The sequence below is a fragment of the Cryptotermes secundus genome, unplaced genomic scaffold (genome assembly GCF_002891405.2).
Source record: "Cryptotermes secundus unplaced genomic scaffold, Csec_1.0 scaffold178, whole genome shotgun sequence".
Taxonomy (NCBI): Eukaryota; Metazoa; Arthropoda; class Insecta; order Blattodea; family Kalotermitidae; genus Cryptotermes; species Cryptotermes secundus.
This window is the reverse complement of record NW_019728499.1, coordinates 28,272-49,483: the sequence shown is the minus strand read 5'-3', so window position 1 is coordinate 49,483 and position 21,212 is coordinate 28,272. Positions and strand designations below refer to the sequence as shown.

At 36.9% G+C, this 21,212-nt stretch overlaps 1 protein-coding gene across 5 annotated transcripts in view; it reads left to right on the top strand.

Moving 5' to 3' along the window:
- Positions 1-21,212, top strand: part of LOC111865160 (uridine-cytidine kinase) — a 56,107-nt gene that overhangs the window by 6,641 nt on the left and 28,254 nt on the right. For 4 of the 5 annotated variants that reach the window (XR_004513101.1, XM_033751707.1, XM_023852941.2 and 1 more), the window contains exons 3-6: positions 1,980-2,076; positions 7,547-7,692; positions 8,664-8,761; positions 10,409-10,457. Coding sequence is in view for 4 of the 5 variants with exons in the window: in XM_033751707.1 (XP_033607598.1) it covers positions 1,980-2,076; positions 7,547-7,692; positions 8,664-8,761; positions 10,409-10,457 (390 nt within the window). In the remaining variant the exon portion in view is untranslated. Of the gene's footprint in view, positions 1-1,979; positions 2,077-7,546; positions 7,693-8,663; positions 8,762-10,408; positions 10,458-14,532; positions 14,955-21,212 lie in introns of those variants that run through there. The other variant, XM_033751708.1, reaches the window with a different exon arrangement.

Genomic DNA, 21,212 nt, shown 5'->3' with positions numbered 1-21,212 from the left:
AGGGTTAATCATAAGGATACTAGAAAGTACTTGTCATGGAGGCATGCTTGAAAAGTTATTTCTTAAGTCACAGGAAGGATTAGAATTAAAATTTAGGAAAGACTTGCAGAGATCTTTATTAATGACAAAGCTCATATTTGCAGAAAGGTAAACAAACCCGTTTACATGATACCAATTTCAAGTTGTTCTGTTAGCATTTCAGATTACCTGTGGCCGAAAATGAGTAACAGCTTATGTTGGTGACATTCTTTATCTTTCCCCAGATCATTATCTTTGATTTAACCATTAACCAAATTACATGTACCAAACATCAGTTTGTGGGAGCATGTTCAGTTGACTGGCAGAGTGTACTCTGTTACACTTCCAGGAGCAGCATGAGAAACTGGCAAAGAAATCCTTGAAATTCTGTTGGATTTGAGGTTCTCACAGCAGTGACTATGAAGATTGCTGTCTTCTGGGATGTAATACTGTGTAGTCCACCAGACACCAACATTTCAGAGGAATGTACAGCCCTCATCTCCAGGTTTGAAGTTGAAGCCAAGAAAGAACTCCCTGCTTCTTGCTGCTTTGTGTGTGTGTGTGTGTGTGTGTGCACATGCACAGATTTTTTGGGGAATGGGGGAATCTTCAGCCCTCAGAATGAAGGGAATATGTTCCTGTGAAACATTGGTGGACTTCTGTCAGACTGCACGCTGTTACGTCCTACAAGGCAGTACTCCCCAGAACTGTGAAATGTCAAGAGCCAGTCTGCTGGGTTAATGCTATGAGTGTGCTTCTTGATGCCAGAGTTATTGAATCTCAGCTGAAAATGGCCCCTGCTAAGGAGTCCCTGTTATGGCTTATACTGCAAAGTAAATAGCAGCCAAAATACATGTGTTTTAAGTCAGAGTCTACCTGCCCTGGCAGATTGTAGGAGTGTGAAAATGAAGGTCCTATATGTAGTAGGTGGAGTTACATATTCACACATAAAGTATAAATTCTGTGCTGGAATTGTTTTGCTGTTGTAGTATTGGGGCATGTAGACCCATTGCTAGGCAATGACCATGAAACAAAAAACACTATAACATTCATTGCTGAGTAATGGTTCTGCAAACGAGCATGTTTCCACAGCAACAAGAGAACACGGCAATAATGCAGTCCATCCCAATGTGTTATAACCAGCACCAGTGAGCAGTTGCAGTCAGAGAACTACTGGGCCTCAGTCATTGTGAGCTTTTGCTATTAGAAGCTGGTAGTTGAGATGGGTAGACTTTGGGAACCCAGAGGAAGGGGAAGATCTTCCATTGGAAGCTGCTCCCAAGCAGCAGCTAGTGAAGACATGACTGTGGACACTATTGTGTTTATAATAGTGAACTGTAAAGTGTAGTCATTTTATCAAAGAGTCCAATAAATCTGGTCATCAGTCCAAGACCTGTCTGTAGTCACACTATCACATGACAGTATTTTCTCAGTATTGACTGGATATATCTTCTTTAGACATATTCTTGTTCACACATCTCTAAAATGTCTTCAAGAAACGAAGCGTCTAGCCCAGAGGGTTGAGTGAATAGCTTCAGTAAGAGAGCTTTTGAAGTCTTCTTCCAAGTTACTATGGTTATTGAAATATCATATGATGTATAATGTATATGCTTCACTAATTTTCTAGCAACATTTTCATTAGACATGGCAGTCTGACATTCTGTTTGCTGTGTATTGTATTCAGTTGTCATTGCCTGAATCATCCCAGAGAATGACCCAGTTTGTGTTTCAAATGCAAGGGTGATCTAACCCAGCCCGTGAGCTGGTGCACATCCTATGTTGGTTTTCTGTTCTGTGTTCCTTATAAAACTTTTAATTATTTAAGATAGTGTGTATTACGTTATACATATACAGTACCAAAAAATAAGCTTGTACTTATACACACATTAACAATTATTTGTCGCACTTAAAAAATATTATGATCCTTCCAGAGTTTACTAGCATTTTCATGTAATTTGTAGGTGCTTTCAACAATGATCTGATACTGCAGACTCTTCGTGACATACTGGCTGGAAAGAAATGTGAAATACCTGTGTATGACTACAGGACAAATTCGAGGTATGGTATTGTAGAATGTGCTGTATGTTGTAAATATAAAGTTGAAAGGCAAGGTTTATTGAAGTGCACTAACCCAGAAACTTAAGGGCTGCGGTGCAAGTCAGGCATGGACCTGTGTGGCCTTGTGGATGTGGCATTATGTCCCAGCTCCACAAGGCCTTATNCCCCCGACAAAATACTCTATTCCTGCTCTGGCCTGCTACCTGCTGGCTCACCTCCTCAGTCCCTTCCCCTCTCCTCTCTACTGATTTCCCATGTAGCCCCTCTCCCATCTCTTCCTGCACTTATACAGCTGGGTCTTTGACTTGACATTAGTCTGTCAGCACATGCTCATGTTGGTTCCTCGCTCGCAGATTTTCTTCTTTTCTTCTACCCTGAAGATGGAGGCGATGCGTTCCTCCAAAACATCGGTTAACACAGTATCTACACGGCACAACATCCCAGAAGGCTGCTTTATTCATAGTCACTGCTGTGAAACTTCAGATCTTACATTCTTTGACATTTGTGTAAATGAGTTACAAACACTGTTATGCAGTTCCAAGTAATTTGCATAAAGAGTAAATTACACCCCCTTCTTAATTTAACTTCACTTCATGATATACCATTTTTTATTGGAATCCGTCGTAACACAACATAACGGTTGAGGTCATCATTACCTTAGCTACATGTTTTGGCTTTTAAAGCCATCATCAGGCAAAATACATGGTTACCATCTCCACACACTATTGAACTGCATTTCATTGTGACAGTAGAGCTGGATACTACACAGTGTGTCTAGGTTCTGTTAGGACTGTGTTCATTAAAATTACAAGATGTGACTTATTTTCAAAATTCCACTCTTTATTCAAAATAGTCTCCTTTGAATCAATACATAGCTGGAATCGATTGAAAAGTTTTCGATAACAGTCACTGTACTCCTTTTGTGGAATCGCATTTAAAACTGTGGTAGATTCCTTTTGGATGTTCTGGATGGTGTTGTGATGGTCTCCGTTCATTGCCAACTTAACTTTTGGGAACAACTGGAAATCTGCTGATTATGGAGGATGATCAAGGACTGTGATCCCTTTTCTGGCGAAAAAATCATGCACGATCTTCGATTTGTGGGGGTGGGGCATTGTCATGGAGGAGCGACCAGGAACCTTGTTCTCGATATTCAGGTCGAATTCGAAGAATTCTCTCCTACAAACGATTGAGGACTCCAAGATGATAATCAGAATTCGCTGTTTGACCTTCTGGCAGAAATTCCTTGTGAATGATTCCTTTGGAATCAAAGAAAACAGCAGTCTTTACTCGACTCTTCTCCATGCGCACTTTCTTTGGTTTCGGCTTCTTTGGGGTCAACTATGCTGCACTCTGCCGCTTTGTTAGAGGCTCATATTGAAAACACCATGTCTCGTCACCAGTAACAATCAGTTTTGTAAATTTTGTATCACTTTGGGGCCAACCATAACATGTCTTTGCAGTGTTACACTCTGGTATGTTTTTCATCGCCTGACAGCGCATGCGGTACAAACTGCACACAGACCTTCTGTTTGCCCAAATCCTGTGCCTCAAAAGTTGAGGCACAGTACTTCTTTGTATTCCCAAAAGCTCCTCGATGAGTCTTGCAGAAACACATCTGTCTGATGCAAGGATTTCGGTCACCTTTTTCACATTTTCTTCAGTGCGACTTGTTCTCAGCTTTGATGCACGTGGAGCGTCTTCAGTGTCTTCTCTGCCATCATGAAATACAGCATTTCATCGAAAAATGTTCAGGAGACTCAAACAATCACTACCATATACACTTTTCATCATTTTGTATGCTTCTCTGTTTGTTTTGCCTCACTTCAAACAAAATTTGATGTTGGCTCTCTGTTCAACCACAGTTTTCTGATGAGCGTCAGAACAGTACTGTTACATTCAAGGTCAGAACACCTGATGCAGCGATGCTTGTGCTTTGAAATTATAGACAGCCATGGCTGAAACATCAAGAATCTTAATGCTACAACTCTCCCATAGGGCAAAATTTAAAAAAATGAGTCCTAACAGATCCTGGACCCACCATGTATGTTGCACTATAAAGTACAAGGTATAAATATACAGTGAATTATAAAATTATTATAAAACGAAAGTTATATAATAAAATATGGTTAAAAACTCTTCATGTGATATTACATATTATGAAGTCAGCTGTTGCAATCTTGTTATATTTCAGGGGGCATATAGTGGTATATTCAAGACTTGTATACGTATAGTAAACTGCTTTGGAGGCTTGTGGCGTAGGTGTAGTATTATTTGATATTAATTGTTTGGCCAGTGCCTTATTTTACAATGTATTTTGTTCGCTCTTTATGATTCTTCACTTCATGATTATGATCACCATGGCTCTTACATCTGATAAACCAAATTTTACTGTGCCTTATCTCTCATAACTAGGGACCAGATTTTTATGCCCTAATAATAAGTTAAATATGTATGCATTTATGCATGAAAATTTGTAAAATATGCACATAAAAAGTTCATAACAAATATGAAAATTGACTTTGCATTATTTTAAGACCAACGAATCAACATGTAAGTTAATTTTAGGCCGCGCTGTAGCTCAAGCGGTTAGTCGCTGGCTTCTCACCGCAGTGGTCCCAGTTTGATCCCGGGTCTGATCAAGTGGTGGACAAAGCGGCACTGGGGCAGGTTTTCTCCGTGTACTTCGGTTTCCCCTGCCAGTCTTCATTCCACAAATTGTTCCACTATCACCCTCACCTATCATCTGGGGCTGGTACAGTAGGCCAGAAGTGGCCGCAGTGCAATGGACTTACCCCACTGGCAATTAAATAAAAGTTAATTTTATGTAACCACTGAATGATTCACTTTCAATGAAAAGCTATACTTAAATAGAAATCGTGCAACAAAGCCAACATTTTTTCATTACAAGTTAAAAAAAACAGTGGTACTCACATTTAGGTCTCCATGCTTTCAACTTCTCTTGCAGTTCACAGTTACTAAATGATTTAGGTTCTCTCTGGTTGCCTCCTGTTGTTTCATAAGGTGTCCTTATAGTGGGAAAAACTTCTTTCTTCCTCACAGGAACTTAAGGGCACATGTACTAAAGCCATTATTGCTCCACTGTTAGTGATTTTTTACTTGGCAGTTAAGTATGTTTACCGGCCAAAATTTCTTCAGTTTCACAAGTTTGTTTGTATCCTGGGTTTTTTGAAAAAAAAAATGCTGTATACTCTTTACTACTCCTCCAGGAACCGAATTCAGTTTGGAAACAGTTTCTTTGAGTACACTTATTGATTGATACAAAGTAGTATTGCTATTGCTACAGTGAGTAAATGGCGGATGGAGGATGAGAGAAGTGAGCAGATATATAGGAAAGGTTAGTTTCTAGTTCTGCATTTTTTAATACATCTTGGGCAATTTGAATTTATGCTGCACTTTGGGATTTAATGTATTCAAGACATTCGTGACTGCTTCTAAATATTTAGTATAATAACTTACTGCACACAGCCACATGCTTCAGCACGTTAAAATTGGTTCTGGCAGAAGTGGAACATTCGTAGCTACTGCTTTAAAAGCTTCTTTTCTATATGGTGCTTTAACAAATACCTTCTTCACAGAAGACACAAACTTGTCAGCAAGCAGAAAATTTGCACAAATTGTTTCTGCAACATGGTGCAACCCACGGCCAAGGGAAGTCAAATGAGTCATATGTGGGTACATAACTTTAAGAGCAGTACTGGCTTTGAACATATAAGTTGTGGCATCAGTCACAAAGTGCAATACACGGTCATACTGAATGCCGTTTTGCCATAGTAATTCATGGAATTTTTAAAAACCTCAGAAACTGTAGAGCTATTTGTGGTTTCAAATTGCTCTACTGCAAGAAGGTATGGGGTAGATTGTTCATTCCTATTAAGGAATCTAACTAGAAGAATATTTGCAATAAAGCATCCCTCACAGTCTTGTGTTTCATCAGTTGATACCCACACAAAATTATCTTGAATCTTATCTCTAATGTTTACAATTGTAAGATCATAACACTGCTTCACATAATTTCTGCGCACAGTAGATTCATCTGGCACTTTGCACTGTGTGCTTCTCTATGAAATTTCTCAGAGTAGGATTGGTAAGTTCACACAGTGGAATATCTACCACTGAAAAGGCTTCGCACAAGTCAAAGGAGAACTGTGAAAAACTATTGTTAGATAAATCATGAAGCCATTTTTGACCAAGAGCACTTTTTATAGATTTAATTTTAATATTCTTTATGTGTATATCAGTGTTCAGATGCTGAAGCACTTGAAAGCTTTTTCACAACCGTTTTTTCACACTCTCAGCAATAAAGAATTTTGTTGTCTGTAGTTATCATCTCTGTTCAGATGCTGAAGGACTTGAAACCTTTTTACAAACGTTTTCTCACATCCTCGGCAATAAAGAATTTTGTTGTCTGTAGTTGTCATCTCTCCTTCAAACTCTCACTGATACAGCTGTAATTTAGTTTTGTGACTTACTTCACTTTTGGCATGGCTACAGAAAGCTAAACAAACTTAATCACAGATTAGTCACCACTAATGTGAATGACCCCAAGCTCCAAATGAATGAGTATAGCAAACATGATGGAGACTTCAGAAATAAATAAATGAAGTCAAGTATCAGTTGAATAGTATTACATTGCTAGCAGCTACTTGTGAATATGCTTCCAACTAATCCCTTTACAGCCACTTTGATGGTGTGCAGATGAAGCAAGTTATGAATAAGAGGGATTGGGGAAGACCCGTCTTGGGTACATCCTGGGTATTGCATCAGAAACATGAATCCGGGCTCAACTTGCTATTTGTATGATGAAATGTTGCAAGTCACATATGCAGCATATCCTAATAAGGTAAAGAAAAATTATATACACACAACAAAGACTGAAAATTTCAACAAAAAATTAAAAAATATATACCATGATAAGGCAAGCAATCCTGAGGAATGCCAGGGCTCACAAAGGGCTGTCGTGCCAGTGATGATGATGATGATGATGATGATACAGTGATAAACATTTTGAAAATAAAATATGCAGCATAAATAGAGATCTTCAAAAATAGTATGCTTATTCATAAAACAGGCAAAATATGTATTTATATGCACCATCAAACCACGTCTAAAATTTAAGAAATGAAGTAACTCATACATGTGTCCAAACAAGAATACTTCCCTAGTCATAACATCACATTTTATGCTTCTCAACAACATACATGCATTATTAATAACTTGCAGTGAGAAAATTATTTGAAATAAATGTATTTGACTTCCAAGACCATACATTGAGTTGGTAATGATCTGTCTGTGTGTATGTTATTGGGGACATGCTGTGTATTCCTCAATGGTTATGGTTTTAGAAGTGCAACGATTAAATGGACATATGCTCTTTGGAAGAAGGGTAAATGTGCAAGATAACAAGAGTTATTGTGTTTTGTTCTGCTATTTTTCAATTCATTTTCAGGTGTGATAATCAGTTCACGACAATATATCCAGCAGATGTTGTGTTGTTTGAAGGAATTTTGGTATTTTATTTTCCCGAGATTCGGGAATTGTTTCATATGAAGCTCTTTGTTGATACTGATTCTGACACAAGATTAGCACGTAGAGGTAAGAAGAGAATCCATGTTCATTTTATTTAGAATGTAAAATGTGAATCTTAAAATACAAAGAATGTTAATTGTATGTAGCTTGGAAATTATATAATGATCTGACCTTTTAGTTAATCTTTAGATAAGTATTTCTAATAGTTGAAAAGGTAAAGTCATTAAACAGTGCCGTGAGAACAGACAGTAGTAATATGTTATGTGGCAAAGCTTTTGTCCAGATGAAATTTGAACATCCCTTATACAACTTGAGTGCACTTCTTTTGGCTTATTTTGGACTTCATCCATCGTCTGGTATGTAAAAGACAAAAGACCATGACGTTTTGGAGACTGGATCTGTCCCTGTCTTCAGGTGGGTAGGGAAGGATAAACCTACTCAGTTGGGCCCGTTAGAAAGAGCTAGTCTCAATCCCTGGATTGTGATTGTGACTGGCTCTTTCTAACGGGCCCAACTGAGTAAGTTTATCCTTCCCTACCCACCTGAAGACGGAGACAGATCCAGTCTGCAAAATGTCGTGGTCTTTTGTCTTTTACATACCAGACGATGGATGAAGTCCAGAAGAAGTACAGTATACACCATCGACAGAATCCTTTCAAGTCCAACTTGAGTGCAGTTTAACAAAGATAAAATTTGATGAATAGAGATTTAATTCCCTTGGCACGTGTTTTAGAGTTATCAACATGTTAAATGGGTCTGTCAGATGATAATGTAGCCACCTAATCAGATCACTTGTGGAACTTAAATATTTTATGAATAAGTGCTCGGTGCTTGTTCAGAAAAAGGCCTTATGCAGGTAGGTGGTATCACAAGAGTTGCCATAGACATTCTTTTGACAAATAATAGTTCCATGTCCCTACTCCCTGCTAGTATGAACTGCATTAAGTTGATTCCCTTGATCTGGTTCATTGAAGTTACAGTCTGCGTCATTGAAGGGACATCAATAAACCCTTGTTTGTGTGTTTTTTTTTGTCTAGTTCCAAGAGACATAAAAGAAAGAGGCAGAGACTTGGATCAAGTGTTGAATCAGTATATGTACTTTGTGAAGCCTGCGTTTGAAGAGTTCTGCTCACCGGTAAGCATTTTTATTTTTATATGAAATTTTGTGATTAATTTCAGGAAGAAAACAGTTTCATTCTCTCTGTCCTTTCAGAGTAACACTAATAGCTTGACCCAGTTCTGTATTTGATGGAAAAAGCTAAATGAATTGATTAGTGTTTATTGGATTGTAACTGTGAGTGTGGAAATAAGCTACTTTCTGTAAAGAACATCATTTTTAGTGGAAATACGATGTTTTTTTTACAAAGAATATTGTCACATATTAAGTTACTCTATATGGGATTTGGATTCATAACTGGATTTATTGGACTCTTACATTTACAAATCTTTGTCATTTGTTTGATGCCTAGAGAAACATCTCAGATGTATATAGTCATTATTCTTATTGTATTGACATTTTTCAACACAAGTGCCATGATAACAAAACAAGGTTTAGAGATTGTTGATTTTATGAAATGGTTGAAGAAGTAAGCAGAAGTCTTGTCTAAGAATCATTAGATATTTGTGTCTCATTTTGAAGTTTTGTGGGACAACAAAGAAAGAATCATTGATTGAAGAAAATTGTCAAGATCGTTTCAACCTTCAGGAGGATGTTACAAAAAACAGCCATCACTATAAAGTGAATGATTCAATAACAGATAAGTGTTTGGCCTATAAAAAACATTTTAGACGTTAGTAGTCATTACTGTTGTCATTATATTGGCATTCTTTTGAATAAAAATATTGTCACATATTAGTGACTAGATATGGGGTTTGGAGTGATAATTGAATTTATTGAACACATAACCTGAACTGTTGCCTAGCAACAAACAGTGTTTAAGTAGTCATGTCAGAGTATCTTGGTGAAATAAGTAGGTTTATGGGATGTGCATTGTATGAAAGAGTTGATAAAATAAGCGAAAGTGTCCACTAAGCATTATTAGATATTTGTGCATCATTTTGAGGTTCTGTGGACTTGCAAAATCAGAATGGTTCTGTGGAAAGAATTACAAACATTACAAGATTTTGCAACTCCCAGCAGAAAGATGATAAACATAATTGCCCCTGAGCAGTGGAAAATTCAATCACAGATTAATGTGTAACATTCTCTAATGCCTAGAGAAACAGTTCAGAAAAACATAGTGAAGAAGAGTGAATTAAAAATTTTTTAATTATATCTGGATATAATGGGACATTGCATTCCAATTCATATGGCTTCAACTTTATATCTTGGGAAATGGACTTTACTTGCGGTGGGTAAATGTTAAGGTTCCTCTGAATATTAACCTGATCATCCATACCTGGGTCTCAGGTGGCTTTTCCCATAATGTCTCCTGACTTAACATTTTCAACCATTCCTCAACTCTTCCGTCAGTGGTACACACACTACCCATCTCATTGTCCTCCGGGCATTCACCCTCATGACAACAAAACAGCAACAAAACTTGGTGACCAATGATATAAATATCATTTTAAAACTTGTGGCTTGTGTATCAACAGACTGGAAGCAGATAATAAAATGTGTGTGTAATAAAATATATGGGAATAGAGCTTTTGGTGTTTTAAATGAAAGGAGTACAATGTATGTAACATGTATTCCCTGCATATATGTTACTCCATGTGCCCCGTTGCTTTCATTTGGATTTCATCTAGTTCTAATTTAATTCTTGTTTTTTGCTTATAGACAAAGAAATATGCAGATGTTATAATTCCTCGTGGAGCAGACAACACTGGTAAGTATTCAGTTGATTTGCTGTGTATGTTATTTATTAGAAGTAGATGTGTCAGCTTTGTGTACAGAATTTGTGTAATCATGTAGTATAATCTGTTGTATCTTCTGTTAGTGAAACATAGTCATATTGTTCACCGTAAATTTAAATTATCTGGCTTACTATGTGTTTGTATCTATTGAGGTTCACTTTTAATACTGCAGTGCTGAGTAAAAAGCTGTTAATGTGTCAGGAGTCCTATAGTTACTGTTTACGAGGCAGTTAGTTTGCAGTTATGCTTTCAGATGAATCCTTACATTGATGGAAAGTGTCTGTTTAAATTCAGAAACAGTCATTGTTATGAGTGCATATGTGTAATTAAAGTAGATGTAAAATTTGAAGTTCCTATATGCATAAATAATGCATAGAATGTAAATCTTTAACGCATTGAGGACCAGAAAAATATTCAGGTCCCTTAGGATTTGATTGGAATTCCAAATATCATTTCTGTTTCATGGCACATTTCTTTCACTGTATTTTCCATCAACAAATGCTCACATATCACTTTCCCTGTATAAATAATATGATACTTCTGCTGGCAGATCTGTATTTGACTATTGTATGTATGTACAGTTGAGATTGAATGTATAAGAAAGAGCTGTAAGAGCCCATAGACATAGTATTGTACCTGTGGACCACTGCTTTGTCCAGCAGTTATTCATTACTTTAAAATTTTCACTCCTGTCACACACAGTATATGACATCCTTATAATGTGGCTTCACAGATACTCTTCTTACACAGTCATATGTAATACATCTATATATTGTAACGTGTTACGTTACTGAAGACGCCGTTCACCATGTTAATTGGTTTATTTAACGACCTACAAATCTCGGCTACAATTGTTTATAACACAGTTGCGGAGTTTCACACTTGATAACCCCATTCGCAATAATCTATTCACACTGTTGCGGGGTTTCACAGTCTATAATCATATTCGCAAATTTCTTCACTCTGTCATGATTCACTCGTTACAACTGAACTCGGTGACTACTACAATTCAACTCAACTCGTAGGCAGCTGTCTTGAGAACTTACTTCGGTGGCTGGTACCCTTTAACTGATTCCGGCGGCTGTGTAGTTCCCTTATATAGTTGCAGTCTTTGCCTGTTACATAATCGGTACCACTGTTGCCTGACGCCGCGTCGACAGCGGCGTTGCACGCCACGTCACAGTGCAGAGGGGGGGATCCTCCATTGTGCCACATGTCACAATATGTTGTCTCAAACTTTGAGGGTGTTTTCAGTGTATCGTCCAGGTGGATACCAGTCAATGTCCATAGATGAAACTCTCTTTGTGAAGGAGTGGATGATGTTGTGATGATAAGGTTAAGAGAGATGAAATATTGTGATCTGATGATACATAGAAAGACACCACTTAGGGGATGATGATGAAGATGCTTGGCTTTATGCTCTCGCACTTGGTTAGAATGTTAGAGCCTTGAAGGTGAAGATTTAGATCGATATACCGTGTAGGAATTGTTTAAAAGATTCATCCTACTTCCTTCACTCACCATCCTGAAAATCAAACGGTTGGATATATGAATGGGATAACTTGAATGAAACTCTGTAGTGTATTTTGCACATTGCAGTTATTAAAACTTTTATCTATGTTTCTTATGTAGAAGTTATGCCTGAGATTTGAATTTGGAATTAATTAAAAATAATACAAAAGGAATTATGACTGTGGTGATAGCACAGGATGATTTGCATTGTGTTTTTTATCTTATTGCTGTTGTATTACTTCCAAACGCCTCAGACGGAAAACTGTGTATTGCACTTACCATATTGGGGTGGGTTATGATTGATTAGCATGATGTTGGACTGAGGTTAGGCAGAAATTAAGTGATCTACGTTAAAGCTGACTTTACATTGCATGGTGAATTCACATAACTGTACATTGTATTTTATACACTGATGATGCTGTTAATATGATGTAGTAAGCCACATTTTTAAACTTTCTTTCTTCTCTTTGCTCTTGGAATATAATTTTTGAACTCTGAGATTAATTTTACTGTTGCATGTTGCTACTCTCATAGTGTTACATGATGCTTAATATCTGTCATATCATTATAAGTTTCACACAAAAATTGTACTTATTCAGTATGTCCCATCGTATGTATAAGAAACAATGAATACATGCACAAAATGGTGTAGTTTTGAAGGTCTGTAGTACTGATGGTGAACTTTCACACAGAAGCATTGTAAATCAAAATAATGTAGAGTAAACCCATGTTGTAATGGACTAATAGGGGAACAGGTTGTCCCTTATAACCAGTGTCCACTATAACTCAGTGAAGGGGTATTCATGGAAGTGCACCATAGCATACATCACCAATACAAGCAAGAAACATAAAAACATGATATGATTACATAAAGGTTTTTATATTGGGGTTCTTTTTTTGTTTTAAATCGTTTTCTAATTACAGAACTTTCTTAGTCCCTCAGTACCTTTAAAAATCCACAATTGTACACAGCCATATTTTGTCTGTGATAATGAGGATTTACTGTAGTTCCTTATTTCTCTTTTTAAAATATGTGTATGTGTGTGTTCAGGCACAGGAAGGCTGCTTTCCATCATAATTAGGCAGCAGATATGTTAATAAACAAATAATTTCTATATCAGATGAAACTAACATGTGAAGGTTGAACTTTCTTTGTCTAATGAGGGCCAAAAATTCTTAGTTAAGTTCAACATGTGGCATAATTAATAATAACATGATTTATTCTATGTGACATTTACATTGTTGCTATGAACTACAGTCTCTTACAGTACTTGTTTCTTTGTGCCATTGTGGTGCTTGCCTCCTTATAATTATATATATTTCTGCCAGATGATGTGAATGGAAAGATGGATTTAACCCAAAAGAAAGAGGGACTAATCTGGTACACAGATGGCTGCAAGACACATAAAAGCACTGGAGCTGAGGTGTACGGCCAGGGCACAAGGCAGAACCTTAGTTTCAGCCTTGGGCAGTACACAACAGTATTCCAGGTGGAAATATATATCATTAAGGCATGTACTGTTGAGAGTCTAGATAGCAACTGAAGAATGTCGTCTTTTGGGGTGTGGTGCTGTGTAGATCTTGTGCGAACCGACGTGTCAGAAGAAAGTATTGTCTTCATCTTTAGGGTAGAGAAATCCGTGAGCAAGGAACCAGCATGGGCAGGTGGCTGCAAAATCTACATCCCAGAAGATGGCATTCTTCATAATCACCACTGTGAAACCCTCAAACCTTACATAGATAGGAACTATAGAAACAGAAATATTTATATTCTATTAGATAGTCAAACTGCAATTAAAGCACTTGGCAACCACCAGATCACCTCAAAACTGGTCTGGGAGTGCCATCAATCCCTTATACAACTGACCAGATGTAACAGAGTTCAACAGATATGGGTGCCAGGTCATGAGGGTATTGTTGGTAATGAAACAGCAGATCAGCTCTCAAGATGGGATCTGAACAGCTGTTCATAGGACCAGCACCAGCTTGCGGCATCTCAGTAGGAGTTGCCAAGAAAGCGATCAGGGACTGGACGAACATAAATAACAAAAACATTGGGAATCCGTAACTGAACTCAGACAGGAAAGGGAATTTTACTGTGACCCTCTGCCAGAAGAACGATCGGTTGAAACTAAACAGAGACCAATTAAGATGGATGATAGGACTATGTATTTACTGGATATGACACCTTTTCAAGCTGAGATTGACAGATGATCCCACTAGTTTAAGGTGCCTAGAAGAGGTTGAATCAGCCACACATATCCTATGTGATTGTGAGGCCATGGCTTATTTAAGATTTCATTACTTGGGCCAGTTTTTTATGGAACCAAGTGACTATTATGATGTCCCCATAAAGAAAGTCCTACATTTCATTTGAAGTGTAGGACTGATAAAGGGTTACTCAAAAGCGGAAGCACAATAGATCATTGAACGTCACAGTGCATGGGCCAGATAATTGTGGTCCACCCCTTATGCATTCATTCATTCTGCCAGATGCCTGTGTACTTGAATGTAACACTGTTCTTTTCTTTATAGTCTGCACATTATGTGCTGAGGAGAATGTTTGGATCAGAAAATGGGGAAGTAACATGAGGATGATGAAAATCATGTAATGAGGAACCTCTTAAGAGGTACTGTGGACAGAATATTACTGGGCTGCTCAGAATGAAGATTTCGGAGACATGTGGGAAGTATGAGGGAAATAAGAAATATGTAGCTGGCTTATGTCAGGATAAAAAAAAAAATGAAAGGCTTATGATGTTAAGGTTGAAGTATCGAATTAGAGTACTGGGAAGTTAACTTGGTCAGAGTGGGTTTCTGTCGTATGCTCTTTTGACCACGGTAATGTACCTTCAGTTCCTTTCATGGCCAGCTAAGTCATTACTAGCTTCTCAACAAGGACTGTGCTCCATGAAGTGAATTAATGATATTAGACAAGGAAACAGTTATTTCTCATGAAATTTTGTTTATGAACATTCAGTGTTTAGAACTCCAAACTCTGGATGTCATGAAAATTTATGCGGTCATTCATTGTATTTGGTGAGGAAGGCAGTACTGTAGATTGATACACTATACTTCAAGCTGGAAGGTCACGGGTTTGATTCCCAGTGAGGTCACTGGATATTTCAATTGACCCAATCGTTCCCCCCTCACTGTGGCCCTTGGGTCGACTGAGCCTCTAACAGAAATGAATAGCAGGAATTTTCCGGGGAGGGAGGGGGGTTTAAGGGCTGCCAGCACATAAGGCTGACAACCTTACTGCCATCTATGAGCTGATTGTCTAGAAAATATGGGAGCCTCGGTGTCTCACAGCCTTATGGGCCTTCACCGCCTGCTACAGGGATAGCTTTACCTTTTCACCTTTTTATTTCTTAATTTTATTGCTATATAGTGTACAAAATGTGTAATACACTCGGAGATTAATGAATACACCTGAATAATGTTGTTTATTATGCTCATTAAATTGAAAGAGACATTTTTCAAAAGGATCTTTAAATTGCAGTGAGAAGAATACTTTATTTAAATAGATGGATATTTAGCACTAGTGGAAATAAAATTAGAGTGAGAAATTGAATTGAATGGATAAATTTTAAGCGTGTAGTATATACACTACAGGTGACCCATGATGCTTTGAGATTAAGTTACTTGAATAATTACCATTTAATTTTGTAAGACATATGCCAATGTTGTGTTTCTCAGCTCATGAGGAGCCATGGTTAGTAACAGCAATAAGCAAATTAAACGTAAAATGGTTTCAGAATACATTTAAAAGTTAAANTTGTTATTATCAACTTCTACTTCGTTGATAACTGTCTGGTTTGTAGATTATTTTATTTTACACACGTTAATTTTGACTTTGTTGTAATAGCACTATAATAAAATCTTTAGTTCTAATTTTAAAAACCTTTAAAATTCTTTCCTAAATTTTAAAGTTTTAAAATTGTTGGGGTTATTCGCCCTATGTTTAAAGTGCACGTAGTAAAGAATAGCAGCGACACACACACAGAAAGACTACACAAGATAACACCTATACAGTGTGGTAACAAGAACTAGCCGCTGCAGCACTTTAAACATAGGGTGAATAACCCTAACAATTTTAAAATTTTAAAATTTAGGAAAGAATTTTAAAGGTTTTTAAAATTAGAACTAAAGATTTTATTATAGTGCTATTACAACAAAGTCAAAATTAACGTGTGTAAAATAAAATAATCTACAAACCAGACAGTTATCAACGAAGTAGAAGTTGATAATAACAAGGAAAGTGTTTTTTAAATGTTAAATTTTGAGCTGGGTGCAGTGTGACAGCGACGTGAGTGTTATACACCTGATAATGGCCGCCTGAGGCCGAAACATGTGGTGTAGGGGAACAAGATCAAAGACATAAAATATATTGTTTGAACTTGAGACGGAATTTGTATCATTATATCATTTATTTAATTAAGTTACACATCCCAGCAGACATATTCTTTTGGCTCCTGATATTTAATGATATAACTGATGATAAGATGATTGATATCATAGTAATATATGCTGTAAAACTCAGAATACTAATGTGGACTTCTTGTAGCACTAAGTCTGTACCATTTGTAGTCACAGCTTATTTTTATGTATGGAACATATGTGTATGTTTACCTGTATGATGTAAGTTTTAACGACTTCATGTTAACTAATCTTACCTCAATATGGCTGATTACTAGCGAAAACTCAAATTATGTGTATAGTATGTGTGTTCATGGTTATGTAATTTAATGAAATAAATTCCAATAGATAATCTACAACATTTTCAATATATGACGCAGCTGTAAGCTTATCAGAAACGTGCTCAGTAGCTGAGAAATAGCTAGATCTGGTAACTGTGAACTCCAAATGTTTTTCATCAGTTAATATTAAATTGATTATTCTTACCTAAAATCACAAAGGATATTAAAAATGATGCTTCCCTGCATGCAGGCAAACTTCCCATCTTGTTGATTTCCATTAGTAGTTATGGTTACTGAACTAGCTGCTTAAATGCAGTTGTGCTTTATCATTAAAAATACAACACTTCTCTGCTAACAGTTCTATTGTGCATGGGTCCCAACAGCCAATTACAGGAATTAATCCTAGCACCACTCTTAGGATTATTGACTCTGCACAACAGTCACCTTAAAGTTATGCACCAGATTTTGCAGCTGATCATATCAAAGATTTCCTTAGACTCTTTTTAAGGAACCCCAGTTTCATCATTCTTTTTATGCACTCAGTTTCTTGTTCTTTCTTTTCAACGCTGATCCTATGCTATGATGTTTTTTTACTGATCTACGTATTATCAAGGTGCCAGGATAGCATAGTTGGTATAGCGACTAGCTATGGGCTGGTCAACCGAGTGGTCAGAGTTTGAGTCCCAGTAGAGTCAAGAATGTTCTCTTCTACATAGTGTCTAGACCAACTCTGGAGTCCACCCAGCCCCATATCCAACAGGTACCAGGGGCTCTTTTCCCAGGGCATGAAGCTGCCCACTCAGCTAGTGCTGAGGTCAAGAAAATGTGGATCTGTATATCCACTCCCTTATATGCCTTCATGGCATAGTGCTTAATAGTTAAACACATGGACAGCTTTACTTTACCTTAACTGGCATGTTCTGTAGGATGATTTTTTGGCATTTTTCGACTAAGAACAAATGCTGCCTGGGTCAGTCCATTACAAGGAAAAGACAACGAGTGGTTCAATTTGTGATACATTGTATGACTCGCTGAAATAGTGCATAACAAACTTGCACTGAAGTAGCCTTAGCTCAGCACACTTTCAGAGCACATTTGCAGCTTCATAAATTGAAAACCATCTATTACTATTTCAACCATTATGCACCCACCAATATTGTGTACCATTTCTATCATGTTCTGCATTTCTCTCGACTATAAGACATGCCCAGTTTTTATAAGGAAAGTGTTAGTAAATACTTCTGATACGCTGTATGATTGAACCATAACATTAATCCAGATTTTAGGCAACATTTTCAAGGGGAAGAATTGTCTTATACTCAAGAAAATGAAATTGAAATGTGAATCTTATATTTGTTATTAATCAGTAGTCATTTCAGAACCACATAAGAATTGTTCTTGCCGATGAGAAGAACTTTAGAAACTTAACTCTGTTCGTTCTGGTTCATCACAGTAGTAAAATAAATTATAAAATAATTGTTCACACTGTCCAGTGCGATTCAATTTGTAAATATGTATTGCCTTAACTTGTTTCAGTCAGCTGACCATCTTCAGAAGGCATGAGATCAACATGTTCAGAAACTACTGTTACAAGTTGTTTAATGTTATATTTTAGTGTCCTGTTGCACTGATTTAAGTCCATGATTTATTTCAACCGTCTTCCAGTGCATACACTCATCTATCTCACTCCTCTCTCTCTCACTACATGTTTCGGCACAAAAGTGCCATCTTCGGGTGCTTGTTCGATTTACGATAAACTAGTTCACTGCATGCCTTGCCATCTTCCTATTAAAATGACTATATATATATTTATCATATATATTGATAAATATTAAATATTAAAAATATTAAAATTGTTCAGGATTTTTCATCCCTACGTCGTATCTCACTGCGCGAGTCACACCTATCCTCTTCTGTCGGAGCACTCTTTCTACTTTCATGTGTGTATTGTGCTCTGTGTTGTGTCTTGCTCCTGTGACTGCGTGTGTTATACTGCAGTATAACACGCGTAGTGAGATACGACGTAGGGATGAAAAATCCTGAACAATTTTAATATTTTTAATATTTATCAATATATTTGATAAATATATATTTTAGTTATTTTAATAGGAAGACAGCAAGGCATGCAGTGAACTAGTTTATCGTAAATCGAATAAGCACCTGAAGATGGCACTTTTGTGCCGAAACATGTAGTGCGAGATAGAGGAGTGAGATAGATGAGTGTATGCACTGGAAGACGGTTGAAATAAATCATGTACTGTTACAAGATTTGTAATACATAGATCTGTGGTTTAGTGGTCAGTGTTCCTGGCTACAGATCCAGAGGTCCGGGTTCGCATTCCTGGCACTACCAGATTTTTTCTGAGAAGTAGTGGGTCTGTAACGGAGTCCATTCAGCCTCGTGATGATAATTGAGGAGCTATTTCAAGGAAATAGCAGCTCCAGTCTAGAAAACTGAAATTAACGGCCATGGGGATTCGTTGCACTGACCATGTAACACCCTCTCTCAGCAAAAGTTGGCACTAAACTTCACCGACAAGCGGCGGTCGCTCGGTCGGTATGGTTCGCTTGCGGACTGAAATCACGGAGTTTTTAGATGTTTTTATGTAAAAGTTATTTACAGTTATTTAGATTAAAATCTTGTTAATGTCTAATATTAAAATCTTGAACTAATATGGTTTCTGTCCTTGTGCTGCTTCTGTTAAAACTGAATATTGGTGGGCTGCTTGGAGTCCTCAGGGGTCCTCACCTCAAAATACAGCGGTCCTCACCTCAAAATACAGCAAAAATGGAACAACTAGACATCACAACGATACAGAACCTTAATAAATCTAAAAAAGTGGGGCACCACTGCGAGGACCTCTGAGGGCTCCAAATAGCACCCCAGTATTCCATTTTAACAGAAAAAGCACAAGAACACAAACCATATTAGTTCAAGATTTTAAATATTATACATTAACAAGATTTTAATCTAAGTAATAGTAAATAACTTGTATATAAAAACATCTATGTATTACAAATCTTGTAATAGTAGTGTCTGAACATCTTGATGTCATGTCTTCTGAAGGTGGTCAGCTGACCAAAACATGTTAAGGCAATAAATATTTAGAAATTGAATCACACTGGAAGATGTTACAATTATTTTATATGAGTAATTTAACTTTAGAAATATTTATAAAAAATGACACTTATTGAATCCAAACATGTGTGTTGTTGTGAAAACAGATTATATGAAATATTGAAAATGTGGGTTCATTTTTCCTAAGAATAATACATATATATTTATCTCTTTTATTAATTTTTGGCCTAAAATTATTTTTTAATATCTTGAATCCCAAAAGGTTTGTCTTATAAAGATATTTGGCTGTAGCACAAATGACTGTAGATACTAACCCTAATTTCCCATGACACCAAATATTAGGTGTGTATAGCTAGAATTCTATACCATTTAAAAAATATCATGGATACATTATTGTGATTCTCACAGTGGTGGGTGTTCTTGAATTCTAGATCCTCACAGTGGTGGGTGTTGTTGAATTCTGGATCCTTACAGTGGTGGCTGTAAAGAGTTCTCTCTTCTGGGATATAACACTGTGTCATCTGGAAAGTCAGCTGACAGTGGAGGCAATGTGTTCCTCTGAATTGCCCATTGATTTTCACTGGACTGCACTATGTTATGTCCTACAAGATAGAACTCTTCCCAGATTAGTTTTCTGAATAACCATTGCTGTTCATTAGCATCTAAAAGTTGTGATGATGGTATATTAATACAATTAATGACTTTATGGAAATTATTCACCATCCTGTTTTTATTTTACACAGTGTGTCAGAAGCAGAATCCAGTCATCAGAACGTTGTTTTTAATGAAATACTAGTAAAACAACACTGGATTATGTCAGTGTTATATTATTTACTAATAATTGGTGTCATAAGGACAACTGAAATGTCTGCTCTCTTTGTTATATCACAATACTCTTGTACTGATGACATTAATATACTCTGTAGTTGGAAATTGCTTTTGGAAGTTCATATTGTAGTTCTATGGAGGTGAATGCTGAATTTCCCAAGTTTCTGTTTTGAATGTTGCTCTGGTTATAGAAGTTAGTATAGCCACAGCGCTGGTAAAATTTAAAATGGGAGTATATAAGAAGTACTTTGAATGGCATTTGACCACTTATCAACTTCAGTAATAGAGTCTGTTCATTAGTGCTGATGCATGGATGGACTTAGTCTTCACATAAGACTAAAACACTTTGCACATGAGTTATTCACTTCACATAAAGAATGGCTGAAAGGATTAACATAGTAGATCCCCACATACAGTATGACAGCCAAACAGGTATGCAGAATGGAAACTGAGAACGTACTGGCTTTATTGGGAACGGAAGAAATATTACCAGAGTAATATAATAAAGGATTGCATTGTGTTCAGGTTTGCATACAGTCATGAAACCAAAATACAGAACCTGTTTGTAGAAATACCACCCACACTGTGTTTAAATTACAAAAGAATTT